The sequence below is a fragment of the Ruditapes philippinarum genome, unplaced genomic scaffold, assembly GCF_026571515.1.
Source record: "Ruditapes philippinarum isolate M1 unplaced genomic scaffold, ASM2657151v2 ctg684_1_1_1_1, whole genome shotgun sequence".
NCBI lineage: Eukaryota > Metazoa > Mollusca > Bivalvia > Venerida > Veneridae > Ruditapes > Ruditapes philippinarum.
The window spans coordinates 229,439-247,125 of record NW_026855648.1 but is presented as its reverse complement, the minus strand read 5'-3'; the positions used below and the strand labels follow the sequence as shown (position 1 = coordinate 247,125).

General features: G+C 31.0%; 1 protein-coding gene across 1 annotated transcript; it reads right to left on the bottom strand.

Annotated features, from left to right (window-relative positions):
• Positions 1-1,582: 1,582 nt before the first annotated feature.
• On the bottom strand, positions 1,583-3,307 carry LOC132743999 (neuronal acetylcholine receptor subunit alpha-5-like). Its single transcript, XM_060732598.1, has one exon. The coding sequence runs from the start codon at positions 2,909-2,911 to the stop codon at positions 2,057-2,059; it is 855 nt and encodes a 284-aa protein (XP_060588581.1). The 5' UTR covers positions 2,912-3,307; the 3' UTR covers positions 1,583-2,056.
• Between the last annotated feature and the right edge of the window lie 14,380 nt (positions 3,308-17,687).

Here is a 17,687-nt window from a genome sequence, read left to right as displayed (position 1 = left end):
AAATGCTTTTATAATGTCATCATAACGTTTTATTGTTCTAGTGGTCTCAGATCTGCATCATCAATAATTTGTAAATTTTAGATTCCAAAAAATATTATTTAACCAGTAACTGTAATTTAACTGAATGTCATAATGTTAATTATGTTCATTTAAAATTCTGTTTACGTTTAATCAATAGGGAATGACGTCTATACATTGTCCCAATATGAAAGCCTGATTCTACCAGAGGGATTAAGTTTTAGCTTTATGATAATTTAAATAATCTAAAATATTGTTTTGAAAAAGAAAATAAATATGTAATCAATATCATATTCCCTAATGATATTCACTTTATTACAGCGCTTAGAATATTAACGAGCTTTGATGGTACAAAATGTTGTAAATGATAACTATTATCCTCTTGTAGAATCAATTCACCCATAGCTCTAGTAATTTAATTGCTTGACATTTTAATAATAACCATTCAATGTAATGTAATAGGAAATATCTGTTATAATCTATTTCAAATCAAATGTTTCAAGAGTTATAAATATGATACATTGAAGTGATTCATTGATGCATGGAAGATTTCAAAATATGACATATTAAGCTAAATTTAAAAACTTAGATAAAACATCACATGTTAATATTCATTATACACAAAGTATAATATATTATAATGAATATATTAATATGTTTTCGTATTGAAGTGAGATGAATGTATGTATGTGAAATTTATGTAAGCACGCCATAAAATGATAATAAATAATAATGATAAAAAAAACGTGATTCATATATATCAATTATTCCCTGAAATATTGCAATAAGATTGACCGCTGACCACAGGAATGCAATTTCAGTTCATTACGACAAGTAAGCAGGACAGGTTAATTAAGACATGCAGTTAACCGTTGAAAAGGAAATACATCTTTCTAAATGCGCAAGCTTAGCTTAGGAAGAAATTGTAACCTTATTTTAACTTTTAAATAAAAAGAACCTTAAAAACATAACAAAAATTAAATGTTTTTCCCATGTTTATTTTTTTCTCTCCATATCTATGTAGGCATTTTTGAACATATGTACATATTTCTTTTGCAAAGAGCTCTAAATCACACAATAATGTTAATTAACAAACCTGAGAACTTTATTGTTTTAAATAAATGATTTCAGCTCTGACATTTAGCTTGACTTTTCCTTCGGGGACAAGATAAATTATAAGGGCATGAGAAAAAAGACATGCCTTATGGGTTTGACGTTGGATACAATTTAGTGTCATTCGTTCGTATCATTATTGTAAATAGTTAAAACATTTTGAGAATCCTCGAGCTTTCCATTTGACAAATTTCTCTTCTCCATTTGCATATTGTTCCTGTGTAAATTTATGTTAACACAAGATTGACGTTGAAAATATTTTATCTGTATACTGGTATAATATATCTTTCTTGTTACATAATTTTCATTTATGAAAACAACACGAAAATGTAATGTCTATGAAACATCTAAACTTCTTAAACACATTATATTAAGCACTATATATTTAAGAAAAAAAAAACAAATACAATCATTTCACATATCTAGTTTTATTTACATCGCTTTTTCACATTTTCATTTTGAAATTTGACGTTTTACACAAGAAACATTTTAAGATATACATTTGTATAAATTTGTTTGCCATAATTATATATTATCATTATTACAAAGAAATGTGAATTTCATTGTTATGTCTTATAATACGCATATAGAGAAATTACCGCATCGAGTAACTGTGTCAGAACATTTCATATCAATGTAAGTAAAAATATTCAGCAACTGTAGTTAAAATACAATTTTACGAATGTGTGAATGGTCACCGCCAAATATGTCATCAACAAAAGAACATAGCAGCAGGAATCAAATGTCTTACCAACCGTTACCCAAGTCATTAAAGGAGAATCCTCATCATTTTGACTGAATGATAACTTTTCGTTCGTGCTTTTAACGTCAACTTGCTCAGACAAAATGGATGCTTTCCTCACAGGTGTTACTTTGTCTTTGTTTCTCTTGAAATACCAACATCGAAAACAATAAATCATCTTTTCTATGGACTGAGGAACTGGTGTGTCCTTGTCATAGATACATAACGAGCATATACATAGAAATAAAATGAGTGAGCTATAAACCAATAGAAAAAGTATATAATAATATATATATAAGCCATAGGTTCTGAACTCTCAGGAACAATCGAATTTATCATTTGCATAAAAACAATAAACGACAAAAATGCTGTTATAGCAACTGATGTCCTCTCTCCAGAATTCGCAGGCATAACAAACACAAGATTATTTATAAGGCCAAAGAACACCATTGGAAATATTATGTACACTACAAATAAATCACTTCGTCTTTTTAGTTTAAGTATCACAAAAATCGTCGGGGGAAATGATGATATTATATCATAATTGTTCTGTGACGTTGCCGACTGAAGTATCCATTGACTATTGTTGGAAAAAGAATCTTCATTTACTTTAGCATTATTGACGATAAGTAACACTTCGTCGTTTGTGTAAGCCCAGCCTGAAACCATTAATACACATGTCAGGGTATCAAAAGGAAAATACGTCACGTCAACAGAACAAACACTTTTCAAAACACTTCCAATATTCCACATGACGAGGCCATTCGACAACAACCGTGCCATCAACGATACATTCGTTATCTCCTGGAGTGTGTCATATGATTGTAGAAGATAAAGTTGTGGTCGCCAAATGTCTTCTGAAGCTACTAACAACACCGACTTGCCACCATATTGAGAAGGTGTCCATATCAAGTTTTCATCAGTCCATTGTAAAGTGAAATACATTGTAAGTTCAATTTCGCCAGACAGCTCATCGAAATTATTTATACTTCTAATACCTACCGTGACATTTATTTCCATTGAATTGTTGTGATTCATCAATGGAAAAAGTTTCTTGTTATAGTTCTGGAACAAGTTTGTGTATTAACCTTCGACCTGTGTCATATTTGAGCAGTGAATGTATTCAAGCTGAAAAGTAAAAAAGTCACGATTAATAGCTTGGAATCCATATTAATTATGTTATCTATTGTTTCAACTGACTTATTGTATCGCCATCGTATAAATGTACAACAAATATATTTCACAATATTTCAAACGACTTTTAAGTTTAAAGAGAATTAAATATTTACAGGTTTCTGTCACATTTGGCGTAGTATGATAAATAATAACCAGATGTACCAAAATATTAAAAACTGATGTAGAACTTGAATACTTCCATGGTCGTCTGATAGACAAACTTTGGTACTTATCTGTTCAAGAAGACGCTAAACTGTAATTTATATCTTCGGGTTCTGGTTCACGTCATTGACAAATGATAAAAGATCTAGATCTATCATGAATATCTTTTCATAGTTACATTGTCACGCTTTCACATGTATTATAATCCGGAAACGCTTTCACAAAATACACGTGTAAAGCAAGGAACGATATATGAAATACTGTATAGTCCGACATTTTATTATGCACAAAACAAGGCATACATTCAGATGTCGACAACTAACAGTTAACTATATTTCCGATTCAGTTCGTATACTACTTTTGTTGTTTTAAAATATTTTCAGAAATAAAAATGACATTGTTATATATATCCTCTGAATTCTTAACTTTTTTTCAAATATGTTTAAGTGAATTGATTAAAAAAGTCCAACTAATTCACGAGGCTTTCAGAATTAAATGTTTTTTCTGGGATACTCAATAGAAGCAATGACTGGCTATGGAATATATAATAATACCTGTTCAAATATTTCAATCACGTGCTACAAAAACAAGAACTGAATTATTGTTAGTCCATCAGTCCAATTGTAATATTGATAAACATTAATAGAAAAGTTTAGATATGGAATCACGATCAATAAACATAATGTTGAGAGCACACATTGAGTGATCATTAGGGACCGTTTTAATGCGTTAATAGGTAGTGTCGCCATGTTCAAAATTGATTTAATTAAGAACCCTTACAAAATCTCACATGTAGACGTTATAAGAGGTTAAAACACGGCAGAGTAGGACCGGTGAAAATTGTTTTGCTAATCAGATAATGGCCCCGTGTTCTTCAGCCCGAGATTCATTATTTATTATTATTTCAATTATTTATTTTAGTTTAAGCTAAACGAAATAGAAATTATAGACATTTTTTTTCAAAAACTTAAATTTTTATGTCGTTAAAAACCCAGAGAACAGACACAGAGTTTTTTTTCCATTTATGGTACGAAAGACTAGTAGAACCAAGTTACAAGTTTGTTTCTATCAAACTGCTATGGATTTTTGTATTTTTATTGGGAGCTGGAGGGGGGATTCTTTGCGTTTCAGTTAAACTGATCAGTGTATCATTACCATAAACCCCGCCTTCGGAGTTCGTCGAATAACATTTGTATATATTAGAAAAACACTCGTCAAATATGATAATCATTATCTTTAAACAGTGAATTTTAGGTGCTAAATATTACACTTTAATGATTAAGCTTGCCTTACATATTGTTTCATGTGTAAAAATTCATAGTCCATTTTTTCATCGCCTGTTGCTAAAAATCTGGTAGTTTTTAGTAAAATTTCTAAATTATTTGCCAATGCGCACGTATTGACCTGATTATTTCTGGTCTTCATACTTGCCATACATTATTACCTAATTATAATGCAAAGTTGTAAACATACAGCCCCGGCTAACAAATCTATACCCGACTTTTTCAAATGTCCTTGAGTTCTTGTGATAATTTTGAAGTTGTCCTAGAATGAATCAATACTAATTATTTTTGTTAGTTAAATTAAGGTGGGCTGTGGCCCTCTGTCTCTCAACCGAGGGATCGTATGTTCTAGCTCTACTCGGGTCACGTTCATGATTCATCATACGACACTAGTTGAGGTTACCATTACTATCAACAGAATGAACAGGTTCATTCAAACAAAGCCTTCAACATTTACAATTTTGCCGGTTTGAGTATTCTTTAGGGAGTCCGCTTTTTCAATTTGATATTGTGTTCACAGTACAGTAATTATTAACAATAATTCATTAGATTGGACTGTCGTGGTATCACCCACATGACGACATCAATGAATTATTCAAGTTTTTTGTTGTTGTTTTTTTTTCATTAAAGAAATTAATTAAACATTGTTTTACATTTTGTTAGTTTCTAAAGGATTTTAATGATATAAATCATAGAATTTAACAGTGCTATGTTGTATAAGCCACAGACTCCTTGAAATGTTATCGGACTTTCCAGAAATTATCGGAGAGATTATTGATGTACAAATTTCAAGCTATCACTATGCATGGCCGTTTGTTCGATTTAATACTGACTTTAAATAAATAGATACTAAGAGAAACAGATCACGTGATAGGTTCACGAGAAACAATTAGTTCGAGTAGATTAAATAGACTGAATGATGATAATTACTTAATTAGTTTTCGATGAATTATAGATATAATGACAAAGAAGTTTAATTTTTGAGATGAGGGATAATAATGTGAAAAAATGTTTATATAAAAGGACAGTTAACTTCTACTATTTTGAGATAGAACGTTTTATTTACGTGTATTATCTGTGAATATATGCACAGGTAAGATATATGAAAATATCAATATCACAGAATATCAATCATTTATATATTCTAAGACAAAAAAATCTGACAAAATATTTTAAACTGTATTTTGTTATAGCTATACATGTAGTTATAATTAGATATACATTGTATGTAGACAATGTGCACATCGCATATATTCAATCAAATTCATGTTTGGACACATGAATGAATTGGTAATCTCGTGGGTTTGATTTATATCTATTTCGTATTTTGGAGCAATATGGAAATTCTGTTTGGAGTTTGGTGCATTCGTAGACAGGTCCCTTTCTCTGTCTGATATGTGTAATTTGATATAAATATATTACTTAACAATGCTTTGTATCAATATAAATATTATTAATCATTTATGTGTCAATATCAGATCTTAATCCTTGGTTTTATTTTGTCTGCCATATCTACATACCATTTTACAACGATCTTCTTTGCCATGTAAATTCAAGGCGATGCATTATTTTTTGCGCATGCGCAATGCACGAAGGACAAAAAGTCAATAGATTTAATTAAAGATGAAAGTTCTTATTTTAGAATCGATCGCCCATAATTGAAGCTTTTATGGGAATGAAAAAAACAAACAAACAAACAAACAAACAAACAGAAAACTACCCTTTCTAACCATTTCATTGCATTATATACATTCTATAAAATTGAGTAAGATCATAACTTTTATAAAAAATTGTTTAATCTAAAATAACTATTCTTCCGCTCATCACATCGACTTCGCTTTTTGCCCTACGCATAACGCACATGCTCAAAATATCTCTCTTGTTGTTATGGAATTATCATCCTATAAAAAGCCTTTTCATTTTGCGTTTGTAGTGTACTGGAGCATGCAATTCTGTGTTGTTATGGTGCAATTTGGCCTTTCAATTACAAAACCATTTAGGTGATGTTATCCTTTTTGTTTGCAAACTATCTTCAACCATTCATATAAATTGAAATATAAACATTTTTTTCCATAACTCAAAACCACATTTAGATTGTATTGATATACTGAACTTGTACAATGGTGCAAATTAAGATTTGTCATATAAAACAAACATTTACAAACACATTTGTCAATTTTAATAACAGTAATGGGAAAGAATAAAGTTTTGTTTGTGAATAGTCCCCCGTGGTTTTCCTTTATTATATTGTAAACATTTCAAAGAGCTCTACGGACAATAACGCATACTTAAATAATTAAAAATGACCATGTGAAATGTTTAACAAGACCATAAATAGCCATACCGTCAGGCGCTTGAGGAAATAGAAGTGTGGTCTGGATATTTCATAATTCTAATTGATGATAAAATGTTTGTAGTTTGTATTAAATGTGTTCATATTGAATCGATGTATCTATTCTTTCTTTTCCAGATATGTGACATCTGATTATAACGTTGAACATATATTTTGTACCAGCAATCATGATGAACACCAAAATCCTAATCGTCAGTATTATGTTTATTCGGTTGGAATTCATCTTCTGCTCAAATTCAACACAGGTTAGAAGTTTACACGACAACTTGTTCAAGAACTACAATAGGAAACTTTTTCCTCTGTTAAATCATAATGACACTGTAAAAATTGCTTGTACAATAGGGATTGTGAGTATCAATAAGTTTGATGAATTGTCTGGTGAGATAGAAATTACCATGTTATTTTACATGCAATGGAGTGATGAAAGACTAAGCTGGACACCGTCTGAATTTGGCGGGAAATCGAATCTTCTTATTCCACCGGAAGATGTGTGGCACCCACAGTTGTTTGTACTACAATCTTTTGACAGAATTCAAGAAATTACCAATGTATCAATGCTGATGCGATTGCTTTCAAGCGGTAAAATTATATGGAACCCAGGGAATGTTTTAAAACTAGTTTGCTCGGTTGATGTCACTTACTTTCCCTTTGACACGCAAGATTGTTACGTGACGATTTCAGGATGGGCGTATACAATCGATGAAGTGTTGTTTTATACAACAGAGAGTATGATAAACAAAGATTTTTTAAGCCAGAATAGTCAATGGATAATATCGTCTGCAACTGCGGATAATAGAAGTGCTGTCGTCGCCCCAAGCTTTCCACCATCATTAAACATTAAAATTTCATTGAAAAGAAGAAGTGATTTCTTTGTAGTTTACATAATTGTTCCGATGGTGTTTTTTAAGTTGTATGAATAACCTGGTGTTCATTATGCCTGCGAATTCTGGGGAAAGAACATCTGTGGCTATAACCACATTTTTGTCATTCATTGTTTTTATGCAAATGATAAATTCGACTGTTCCCAGAGTTCTGACCCAATGGCTTACATTTATTTTTATGTCCTTTTTCTATTGATATACAGCTCAGTTATCCTCTTTCTATGTATACTTTCATTACGTATACATGACAGGGATGCTCCCGTTCCGTCGGCAATTGTAAAATTGGTGTACATTCTTCGTTGCTGGTGGATTAAACGAAAGAAAATTGCTGTTGTTAAGCCTGAACGGAAAATGTCATTTGTTTCAGAAGAGATTGAGATGAAACATAACAAGATCAATGAAAATACAGAAAAAGAAAATGAAACTCCCTCTGTGACATGGAAAACGGTTGGCAAAACATTCGATTTGTATTGTTTCCTAATTCTGTATTTTATATTTATTGTTATGACAGCCAATACATTCAGCAATTTGTATTATAACCGCAAACTTTAAACTGTTAAAATGCTAAAATGATTCATCGTTATATTAAGGCAAATGATGCTGATAATCATTTCTTTGTTACTGTGATTTTACAACTTTGCTTTAAAAATACATGTATTGCACTGGTTATTTTTAAGGAGTTATTACTTATCTGCTATTCATGTGTTAAGATTTTAAGGTGGTTTTTGTAGTTGTTATTTAAAAAGATTTATGTTTCTATGGAAAGTATCATTAAAAAGTATTGACAGGTAACGACGTTATTTGTTAAATTACAACATGTCCATTGAAGCCGCGTCACGACAAAACCAACATAATGGGTTTGCGACCAGCATGGATCCAGACCAGCCTGCGCTTCCGCGCAGTCTGATCATGATCCATGCTGTTCGCTATCAGTTTCTCTACTTGTAATATAGTTTGTAAGCGAACAGCTTTGATCCTGATCGGACTGCGCGGATGCGCAGCTGGTCTGGATCCATGCTGGTCGCAAACCCATTATGTTCGTTTTGTCGTGAAGCGGCTCATTTATTTCATACGAGTGTAAAAGGGAGCTTCAGATAAAAGTGGAAATAACTTAAACATTTGGTCATAGTTGTTTAAATTTAAAACTTTACTTCACACGTTTGTTTTAATAAGTCTAGGTATATTTGTATTTTTTTATAATTTAATGACGAAGAAACAAATAATGATTGGCATTTATTTATTGATTGTCTTAAATACCTACTTAATCAAGCCACGTGCAATTACATTTTCAAACTACATTTTTATCGTTTATAAAATCCTTTCCTCTTTACCTTTTTAAAAATATTTACTTAAGAGCACGTTATTTGAGTTTGGTCTCATAAAGGATTGTTATTGATGATGCGTGATTAAAAGCCATTCATTATAACTATCTGTTAGAATATTGACTGTTAACAAAACTGTTATTATACTTGAATAAAACAAACATAAAGCCATTAAATTGCCTTCGACCGATGTGTCACACTTTTTAAACCATTACTACGAACGACATTTTTATCAATATTACCAGGCATTTTTCTTAGTTACTTCAGCCACTTATGACTACATGCATTCCTTTTTGGCGCCCTGTCATAATCCAAATCAGATAGAATAAAAACGTAAACACACAAAATGACATAATTTGAAAATGTTACAGGCTCGGTTTGAGCGAGTCTGTTCATGGGCGGTACTTGAAAGTACAAGCGACCGTCCATACCCCCTAGCACCGGCTTAAGCAGAATTAAACATTTAAAACACGAAAATTGTGAAATTTGAATTTAGAAACAAATAGAATTTAGAAAAAGACGTTCGTTACAGTTTTTATAGTAAAAGAGATTACTAACTCTAAATTTCATAAATGAAATATTGCTAAAACAGATATATTCGAGCAATAGAGTGTGTGTTTTATACATTAACCCCAAAACTAAAGAAGTAACATGTTTTTATAGTAATTTAGAGCATCATTATTTTGGCAGTTATTTAGTGGTCGGATACGGGATCACCAAGTGTCTTCTGGAACTGAATGTGAATGGATATTCAGTTTCATAGAACATATTTATCTTTAAGCTGAGTATAACAATAATGCAAGCACATGTTTGAGCAAACATTGTTTCATTTTTTAGTTTTATCGTAAATAATCTGCAACACAGTTATTTGTACGATACAATAACTAGTTCCGAAATCTAACTTATATACGCCATAAACAGGCTCAATCAAACTGAGCTTACGACATTGTTAATATAATGAAAGCGTCATTTAAGTTTCCAGTTAGGTCATTATATTTCTATAAGGCCTAGACCAATTAACAATTTATATCTCGGATATCATATGTTAGCTGCTATTGCTACGGATAAGTTTATTCTTATACTGTCTTCTATAGCGTAGAACAAGATATTCTGTTATTCCTACTAGATATTTAGCTTTGATTTATTGGGAATTCCCAAGCGGTTCAATAATTGGCATTTTAATTAAAATATATTTATTAATTACAGAACGATTTAGATGGTTATGATGTGTTTAAAGCTCGTACAGGTAAAATACCGTCAATTGCATCATAAACATTTTACTAGAATAATATATATATTTTTCGACGTAAAATATCTTTATATATTTACATTTATAATATATAACAAATTGAATAATGATAAATAAAATACATAAGTTCCACTACGGTTGTTCCTTTTATTTAAATACGATGCTCCTATTAAGAATCTTGAAATGAAAAAAATGTTTTTAATGTTATCTATGATTTCTATCTTCAAAATGGTAGAAAGTAAAAATAAAAACATAAAATAAAAATTATTGTAATTATACATGTACTTAAATAATAAATTTTCTTGCCTGCTTTTCAGAAATAAAAAATTGAAACGAGTATACTTCAAATAACAATGATAAATACCAAACTCATTTTTGTAAGAATTATTATTGTACGCCCCGACTTCACACACTGCTCAAGTTCAACACAAGTTGTAAATTTATACGACGGCTTGTTTAAGAACTACATTAGAAAACTTTTTCATCAGTTAGTTAGATCACATTTCCATCATCCAGCGTGAATAGACTCAATCAAACGGTGTCTGCATTTTTCATTTAGTAAGTAACACATTTGATGGACTTTACGTAGAATGAACGCTGATATCAAGTGAACCAAAAGACGATTGTCATGTGCATCCAAAGATTATGACTGTATAATACTTATATCATTGTAAACTTCTTAAACCGGTGCTAGGGGGGGGCGTGGACGGTAGCTTGCACTTACCCACTTCCGTCTATGAAGAGGCTCAATCAAAATCATTCTTAGTTGGAAAGTATCCGATTTCCAAAAAGATTTTTTAAATGTATGGATAAGTGTGAATATTGTTTATGCCATAGCCAGACCATACGCATGTCAATTAAATTCAATACAGTATCAATGAGATTACAATAATAATCCGATCACTTTGATAGATAAGTTGTAAAATTAATTCATTTTCAATATCATTATTTTTCATTCGAATGTCAATATAATTACTTCCATTGTTATTTAAACTTTATAATTATTGTAGGACCAGAAATTGACAATGCTGATCAATGATTTGTTATTATGGATTCCTAAATAGATTATTTTACCGCCATTCCTTATTTTAATGAGTTAAACATAATCTCCTGAGATCTTATATTTGTTTACGTTCCATCAGTTTACATTGTTACAATATGAACAGCTTCGTTTATATTGTCACCGTGTGAATTGATGATTCTACTAGGAGAAATGAAGTTTGACTGAAATGCTTTGATCAATAATGTGAAATATTGTTTTGAAAGAGAAAATTAATTTGTGATCAGATATATATTCCCAAATGATCTATACATTTGATTATAGAGCGGAGAACACTAGCAAACTTTGATAGTGATAAACAATAACACAATAACGAATGTTTCCTCTTCAAAACAAATCAATGATATCGCTCTAGTTTATTCCCCTTACACTTAAAATAACAATTATCACGCATGTGAAATGAAATATGATAACAGATTTTTAGCTTACTTTATTTGTCAATCACACCGAATAATTATTACTAGATTATGCCAGATTTCATTTTACTCTTAATCAACGAGAACAATATAAAATACGTAAGAGTTTGGGTCCTTGACATTTTCCCGTTGCTTTTTACTAAAACTACCAAACATTTCATGAAAATAAATTATGACCCAAATATATTGAAACATACTGTATAGTAAGTATTTAACCCTTTTACAGTTGAATACTGCGCTTTAATTACATCTGATGGGCCAAGAGGGACACTCTATGAGGGGCAGTTCTTAAACCAATTGTGACAGAATAGTTTAGTTTTCGTTTTCTGCATTGATTGGTCGGGCCCGTGTTGGTGATTTTCTTGTTGTGTTGCCTTCCAGCCTAAGAATGTAGTTTTATGGACCTTTGACAAGTTTAAACAGCCCAGTTGTGGTTGTCTTACTTACCGTTCCATGGCTGTACACCTATGTTCTTGTTAACTTCATAGTTATAATTTGCCGCCGAAAGTATTTCCCTCTCTTCCCAATTTTCAACATTAGCCCCCATCAACTCCTAATACACTACTCATACACCCTTGTCCCTGTAATTCAATATCATCTATTTTGGTATATCAATTGCAGCCTTTAGGTTTTTCATATTCTCATTACATTTTTCCTGACTTTACTAATCTTATTGTCACCCTCTCCTGTTTTATTTGTTGTCCTGCTGGCTGGATACAGATAGCCTTGTGTAGCGGAGTATTGTCGATGGATGTGTTTGGTGGATGTCACTCCCCGGCCTATGTTGATATGTTCTTTTCTCCATTTCAACTTTAGGTAAAACCCAAGTATACTTTTTGAAATGTTTCCCTGCCGTTAGAAATAATCGCCATTGTATGAAGGAAGCTTAGAAATTGTAATGATTATGAAGCAGTTTAACTTCTTACACTGAAATGTTTCTGGGAAGAAAACAATATGTATTTGAAGAATAAAAGCAAAAATACAAACATGCTATTTGGTTCTATTTACATCGGTATTTACATTTTACACCATTTGAGAGTATACACAAGACACATTTTGAAATGATATATAAATATATTTGCCGTATAAACTATTATAAAAAGAAAATATAAAATGTATGTATTTTTGTAATATCAAACAATATGATTTTTAAAAAATAGAGAAAATATCGGAGCGAGAAACTTTGTCAAAACATTTCATATCAATGCATATAAATGTTTTCAGAAACTAATGTTAAAATACAACTTCACCAATGTATGAATAGTCACTGCAAAATATATTAACAAAAGTAAAACATAACAGTAGATGTCAAATGTCTTTCCAATTAATTTCCAAGTCACTAAAGGAGTGGCATCAACATCATTTTGTATAAATAACTTTTCGTTAGTGTTTATTACGTCAACTTGCTCAGACAAAATGGAAGCTTTCCGCTCGGGTGCTACAGTAGCTTTCTTTCTCTTGAAATACCAACATCGAAAGTAATAAATCATCTTTTCTACGGCTGGAGGAACTGGTGTGTCCTTGTCATAAATACGCAACGAGAATATACACAGAAATAAAATGAGTGAGCTGTAAACCAACAGAAAAAGAATATAATAATATAAATAAGCCATAGGTTCTGAACTCTCCGGAACAGTCGAATTTATCATTTGCATAAAAACAATAAATGACAAAAATGTTGTTATAGCAACTGATGTCCTCTCTCCAGAATTTGCAGGCATAACAAACACAAGATCATTTATAAGGCCAAGGAACACCATTGGAAATATTATATAGACTACAAAGAAATCACTTCGCCTTTGTAGTTTTAGCATCACAAAAATCGTCGGGGGAAATGATGATATTATATCATAATTGTTCTGTGACGTTGCCGACTGAAGTATCCATTGGCTATTGTCGGAAAAATAATCTTCGCTTACTTTTGCATCATTAACCATAAGTAACACTTCGTCGTTTGTGTAAGACCGACCTGAAACCGTTAATAAGCATGTTTGGGTATCGAAAGGAAAGTACGTCACGTCAACAGAACAAATAATTTTCAAAACACTTCCAATATTCCACATGACGAGGCCATTCGAGAATAACCGTGCCATCAACGATACATTAGTTATCTCCTGGAGTGTGTTATATGATTGTAGAAGATAAAGTTGTGGTCGCCAAATGTCTTCTGAATCTACTAACAACACCGATTTGCCACCATATTGAGAAGGTGTCCATATCAAGTTTTCGTCAATCCATTGAAAATTGAAATGCATTGTAAGTTCTATTTTTCCAGACATTTCATCAAAATTATTTATACTTATGATTCCAATCGTGACATTTATTTCCACTGAGTTGTTGTGATTTATCAATGGAAAAAGTTTCCTGTTATAATTCTGGAACAAGTTTGTGTATAAACTTTCAACCTGTGTTACATTTGAGCAGTGAATGTATTCATGCAGAAGGAGTAAAATGTTTACAATCAAAAGTTTACACTCCATATTCATCGTCATGTTCAACTTCTATTTTAATTGACACTTAATCATCGTGTGAATTATATCAACTATTTTTACACTAAACAAAATTATCACTTGATTACAGAATAATATAATATTCGCAGCCGTTGTCCAACTTTCGTGCATTATGATATCTGGTCACCTTCCATGTTTAAGATATACAAGATATACATCTATGCGTTCCAGATTCACGAACGATACTATGAATTGATCTCTAAGTTTGGTAAACTGACATACACATCGTTTAAACAAAATGATATACTATAAGAAACACCTTTTATGTATATTTTCTGTTTATAATTTACTTTATTGATAAAAGATTTAAGTATTTTGTGTATTTCTGTCAAAATGTTGTCAGTGCACATCCATAAACTTCCCAATTGTCTTAATCTCCACAAACGTAATCTAACCATAAGTGCAGCGAAATATTAACATTTAAATATTCAAACTTGCTCTGTTATTTCCCTTCAACAGATAAAAAATAACCGATTTAGTTTCTGTCCAATTGCTACTGTATTCATTGTTTTCAATGACAAATTGTAGTAGAATTATCAAGATATATCCGTTGAAATATAATTTTTAAAAGCGGGAGAATGTCTTAAAATGAAAAATTTATTCTCCAAATAATGTTCATCCTCCAAACCAAAAGGTCCTGAAAATATCACTTTACATGTAAGTAATACCGTCATCCCAGCAGCACATGGTGTTGAAATTGAAGCAATAATTGGCGGTATAACTCGCACATAAAGGAATGGACAGTGACAATGAACTATTGATAAGTTAATATCGGGTATTTCAGGTATAGAATCACAATCAATAACAATATTTTGTTCCAATATTTCGAAATTTCGAAAGAGCAAAATTATTGAACAAAATTAGAGCTTTAAGTGAGTTACTATTTATCGAACAAACAATTACTGGCGTCCGCGCCGAAGCGCGGCGCCCTATATGGAATGAAATCAGATTTTGTGAAAGGGCGACAACATCTTCTCAAGCCTTTTAGTCGGTCATGTTAAAAGCCGATCATTCCGATCGGTATGAGGGTGCTTGATTATTAATTAAAAATGAAATGTCGCGAATGTACAATGACGAGCGAAATGGAGTATTTCGCATTGCAAACAGTTTCAAATGAATAAACCTTTTCCGCTCTTCGGAGTATTTTTATTTATCAGTGGGTTATTATGGTATGTTATTGTTGTACATGTACATGTATCCGAAAGCTGTAAATAGAATGATGAGTTGATGACCTAAATATTCCGAAAATCTATTTATTGAGGGATGTACTTCTATCGGTAATTCCCGGTCTCTCCTGGTTTATTTTGACCGGGATTTACTAGTGACCGGCGAATAGTACCACACGTTTATTGTCCGGTCTCTCCCGTTTTTGAAGTAGATATTTGATATCGTTACAGAACAGAACAAATATTTTACAGATAAATAAGTTTTTTTTTTCCAAAATGAATGTTTGTCACTTAGTTTGGTTACAATAATTAATAAACACAGATCAACTCTCACATTTATTGATTATTATTGTTATTATACATGAACATACAATTCGAACAAAAAAAACCAACAACAACAATAGTGTGTTTTATTTTATCTAAATGAGATAAAAACAATAAATATGTATAATAGTTGAGAAAAAAGGTACATTTTATGGAATTAATATGACACTATCAGCTTTGAAACATTTTATTTAATTTGTTATTCGTGTTTAGTAAAGATGCCGAGGAATTATTCAAAGTTACAAATTAGATATTATGAATTATTCAATTGATTAATAATTCTAAAAAATGATAAAGAAAAATACAAATGTACATGTATATGGTTTAAGAATAAACAATATTATATATTGAAAGATTAACCATAATTTACTGACTTTTTACAGTTAAGTTTTGACTCATAATCGTCGGTCAATATGACAATTGAATTCTTAAAATAGTAGTAAACGTAAAAACTCAGTATTAAAATAGCACATAAAACATAAAAAAGAAAAGAAAGCAATATTCATAAAATCTGTATTTTTTTATTAAAATAGATATAATAATTGTTGTATAATAAACAATTATGCTCAACATGATCAACATGGTAATTTAACCAGTGTCATATTTGTTACTAAGTGTGAACAGATACCTTAAGAGGGTGTCTTCGCTAAAAGCAATAACATAATAAGGGACAATTACACAAGTGTGATATTGATCATGCATAACACATATGGATTATAAATGATTGTATACAATCATGTATATCCGTTGCTATTAATAATTACGATCATAAAGAAATTACAAGTAATATTCTAATCTCTAGCATAGTTAATAATGAAAAATGTCTTTCATCCGTTCATTCATAAGTGATATACAATTCTGGTAAAAACCAATTAACCATTGAAAAGTTTATAAGAATATCTTGTCATCATATATCTACTAGATCATCTTCACCTGCTGCATTTTTTGCTTGGACGCCCTTTGATGCTTTGCATCAATGCTTTTCTTGTGTTCTATCTATGATTAAATTAAATATGACATAGGCTATATACATGCATATATTATTTAAATGTGGTTTATCCATCATTAGAAATAAGTCATCATATGGAAAGAATTGTAATAGACTGAAAAGATCTATACTTCGAAATGTTAATGTCGCATAAAGTATCGACCAAATGCAATTGTATATTCTGATACATCAATTTTGTGCATACATTTAGATAAAATACTTGTAACTTTTTATACAAAATATATATAATTACCCTCAACTTTCATGTTTAGTAAACTGATTTTTGTTTGTTTGTTTTTTGTTTTTGTTTTTTATTTGTACGAATATTTTTGTCGTTGTAAGAAATTAAACTTCTTTAGGAGATTCATTGATTTTGTAAATTGTTGGCAGGAGGGGAATCAAATAATATTCTATTTCAGGCTTTAGGACCGTTAACTCTTACTATTTTTGTGAATGTCGGTATTTTAAAATTACTGTCTTTTAGAGCCATTTAACAATCAAACGCCTGTACAGAGGGATTCAAACCCACAGTGGAGAGGTAGGTGTGGCTTGAAGTCAATGACCACACGGGCACAGAAACTCTTGTCTTGTCACGGAATCATATTTTCTCGTAAAATTCTTGATCATCGTTCCTCATAAGTTAAAGCTATAAATTTAAGAAATTAAGTAACTTGGATAGTTCACGTATTTTGTGTATTTATTCAAGGCAATTAAAGTCATTTTGTCGTTTTGTTATGATAGCTGATGTATGTCGTTCAGCTCATTTAAATTACTGTCTGGAAGAACGCTCACGCTAATGATGTATAACTTAGAACATCTATTTCAGAAAACATGCATCAATTAATCATACCGACTAGGAGTTTTCGTTTAGTCCGTGATAATTTATAATTGAAATCATTTCTAAAATACCGTGCGTTTGAACAA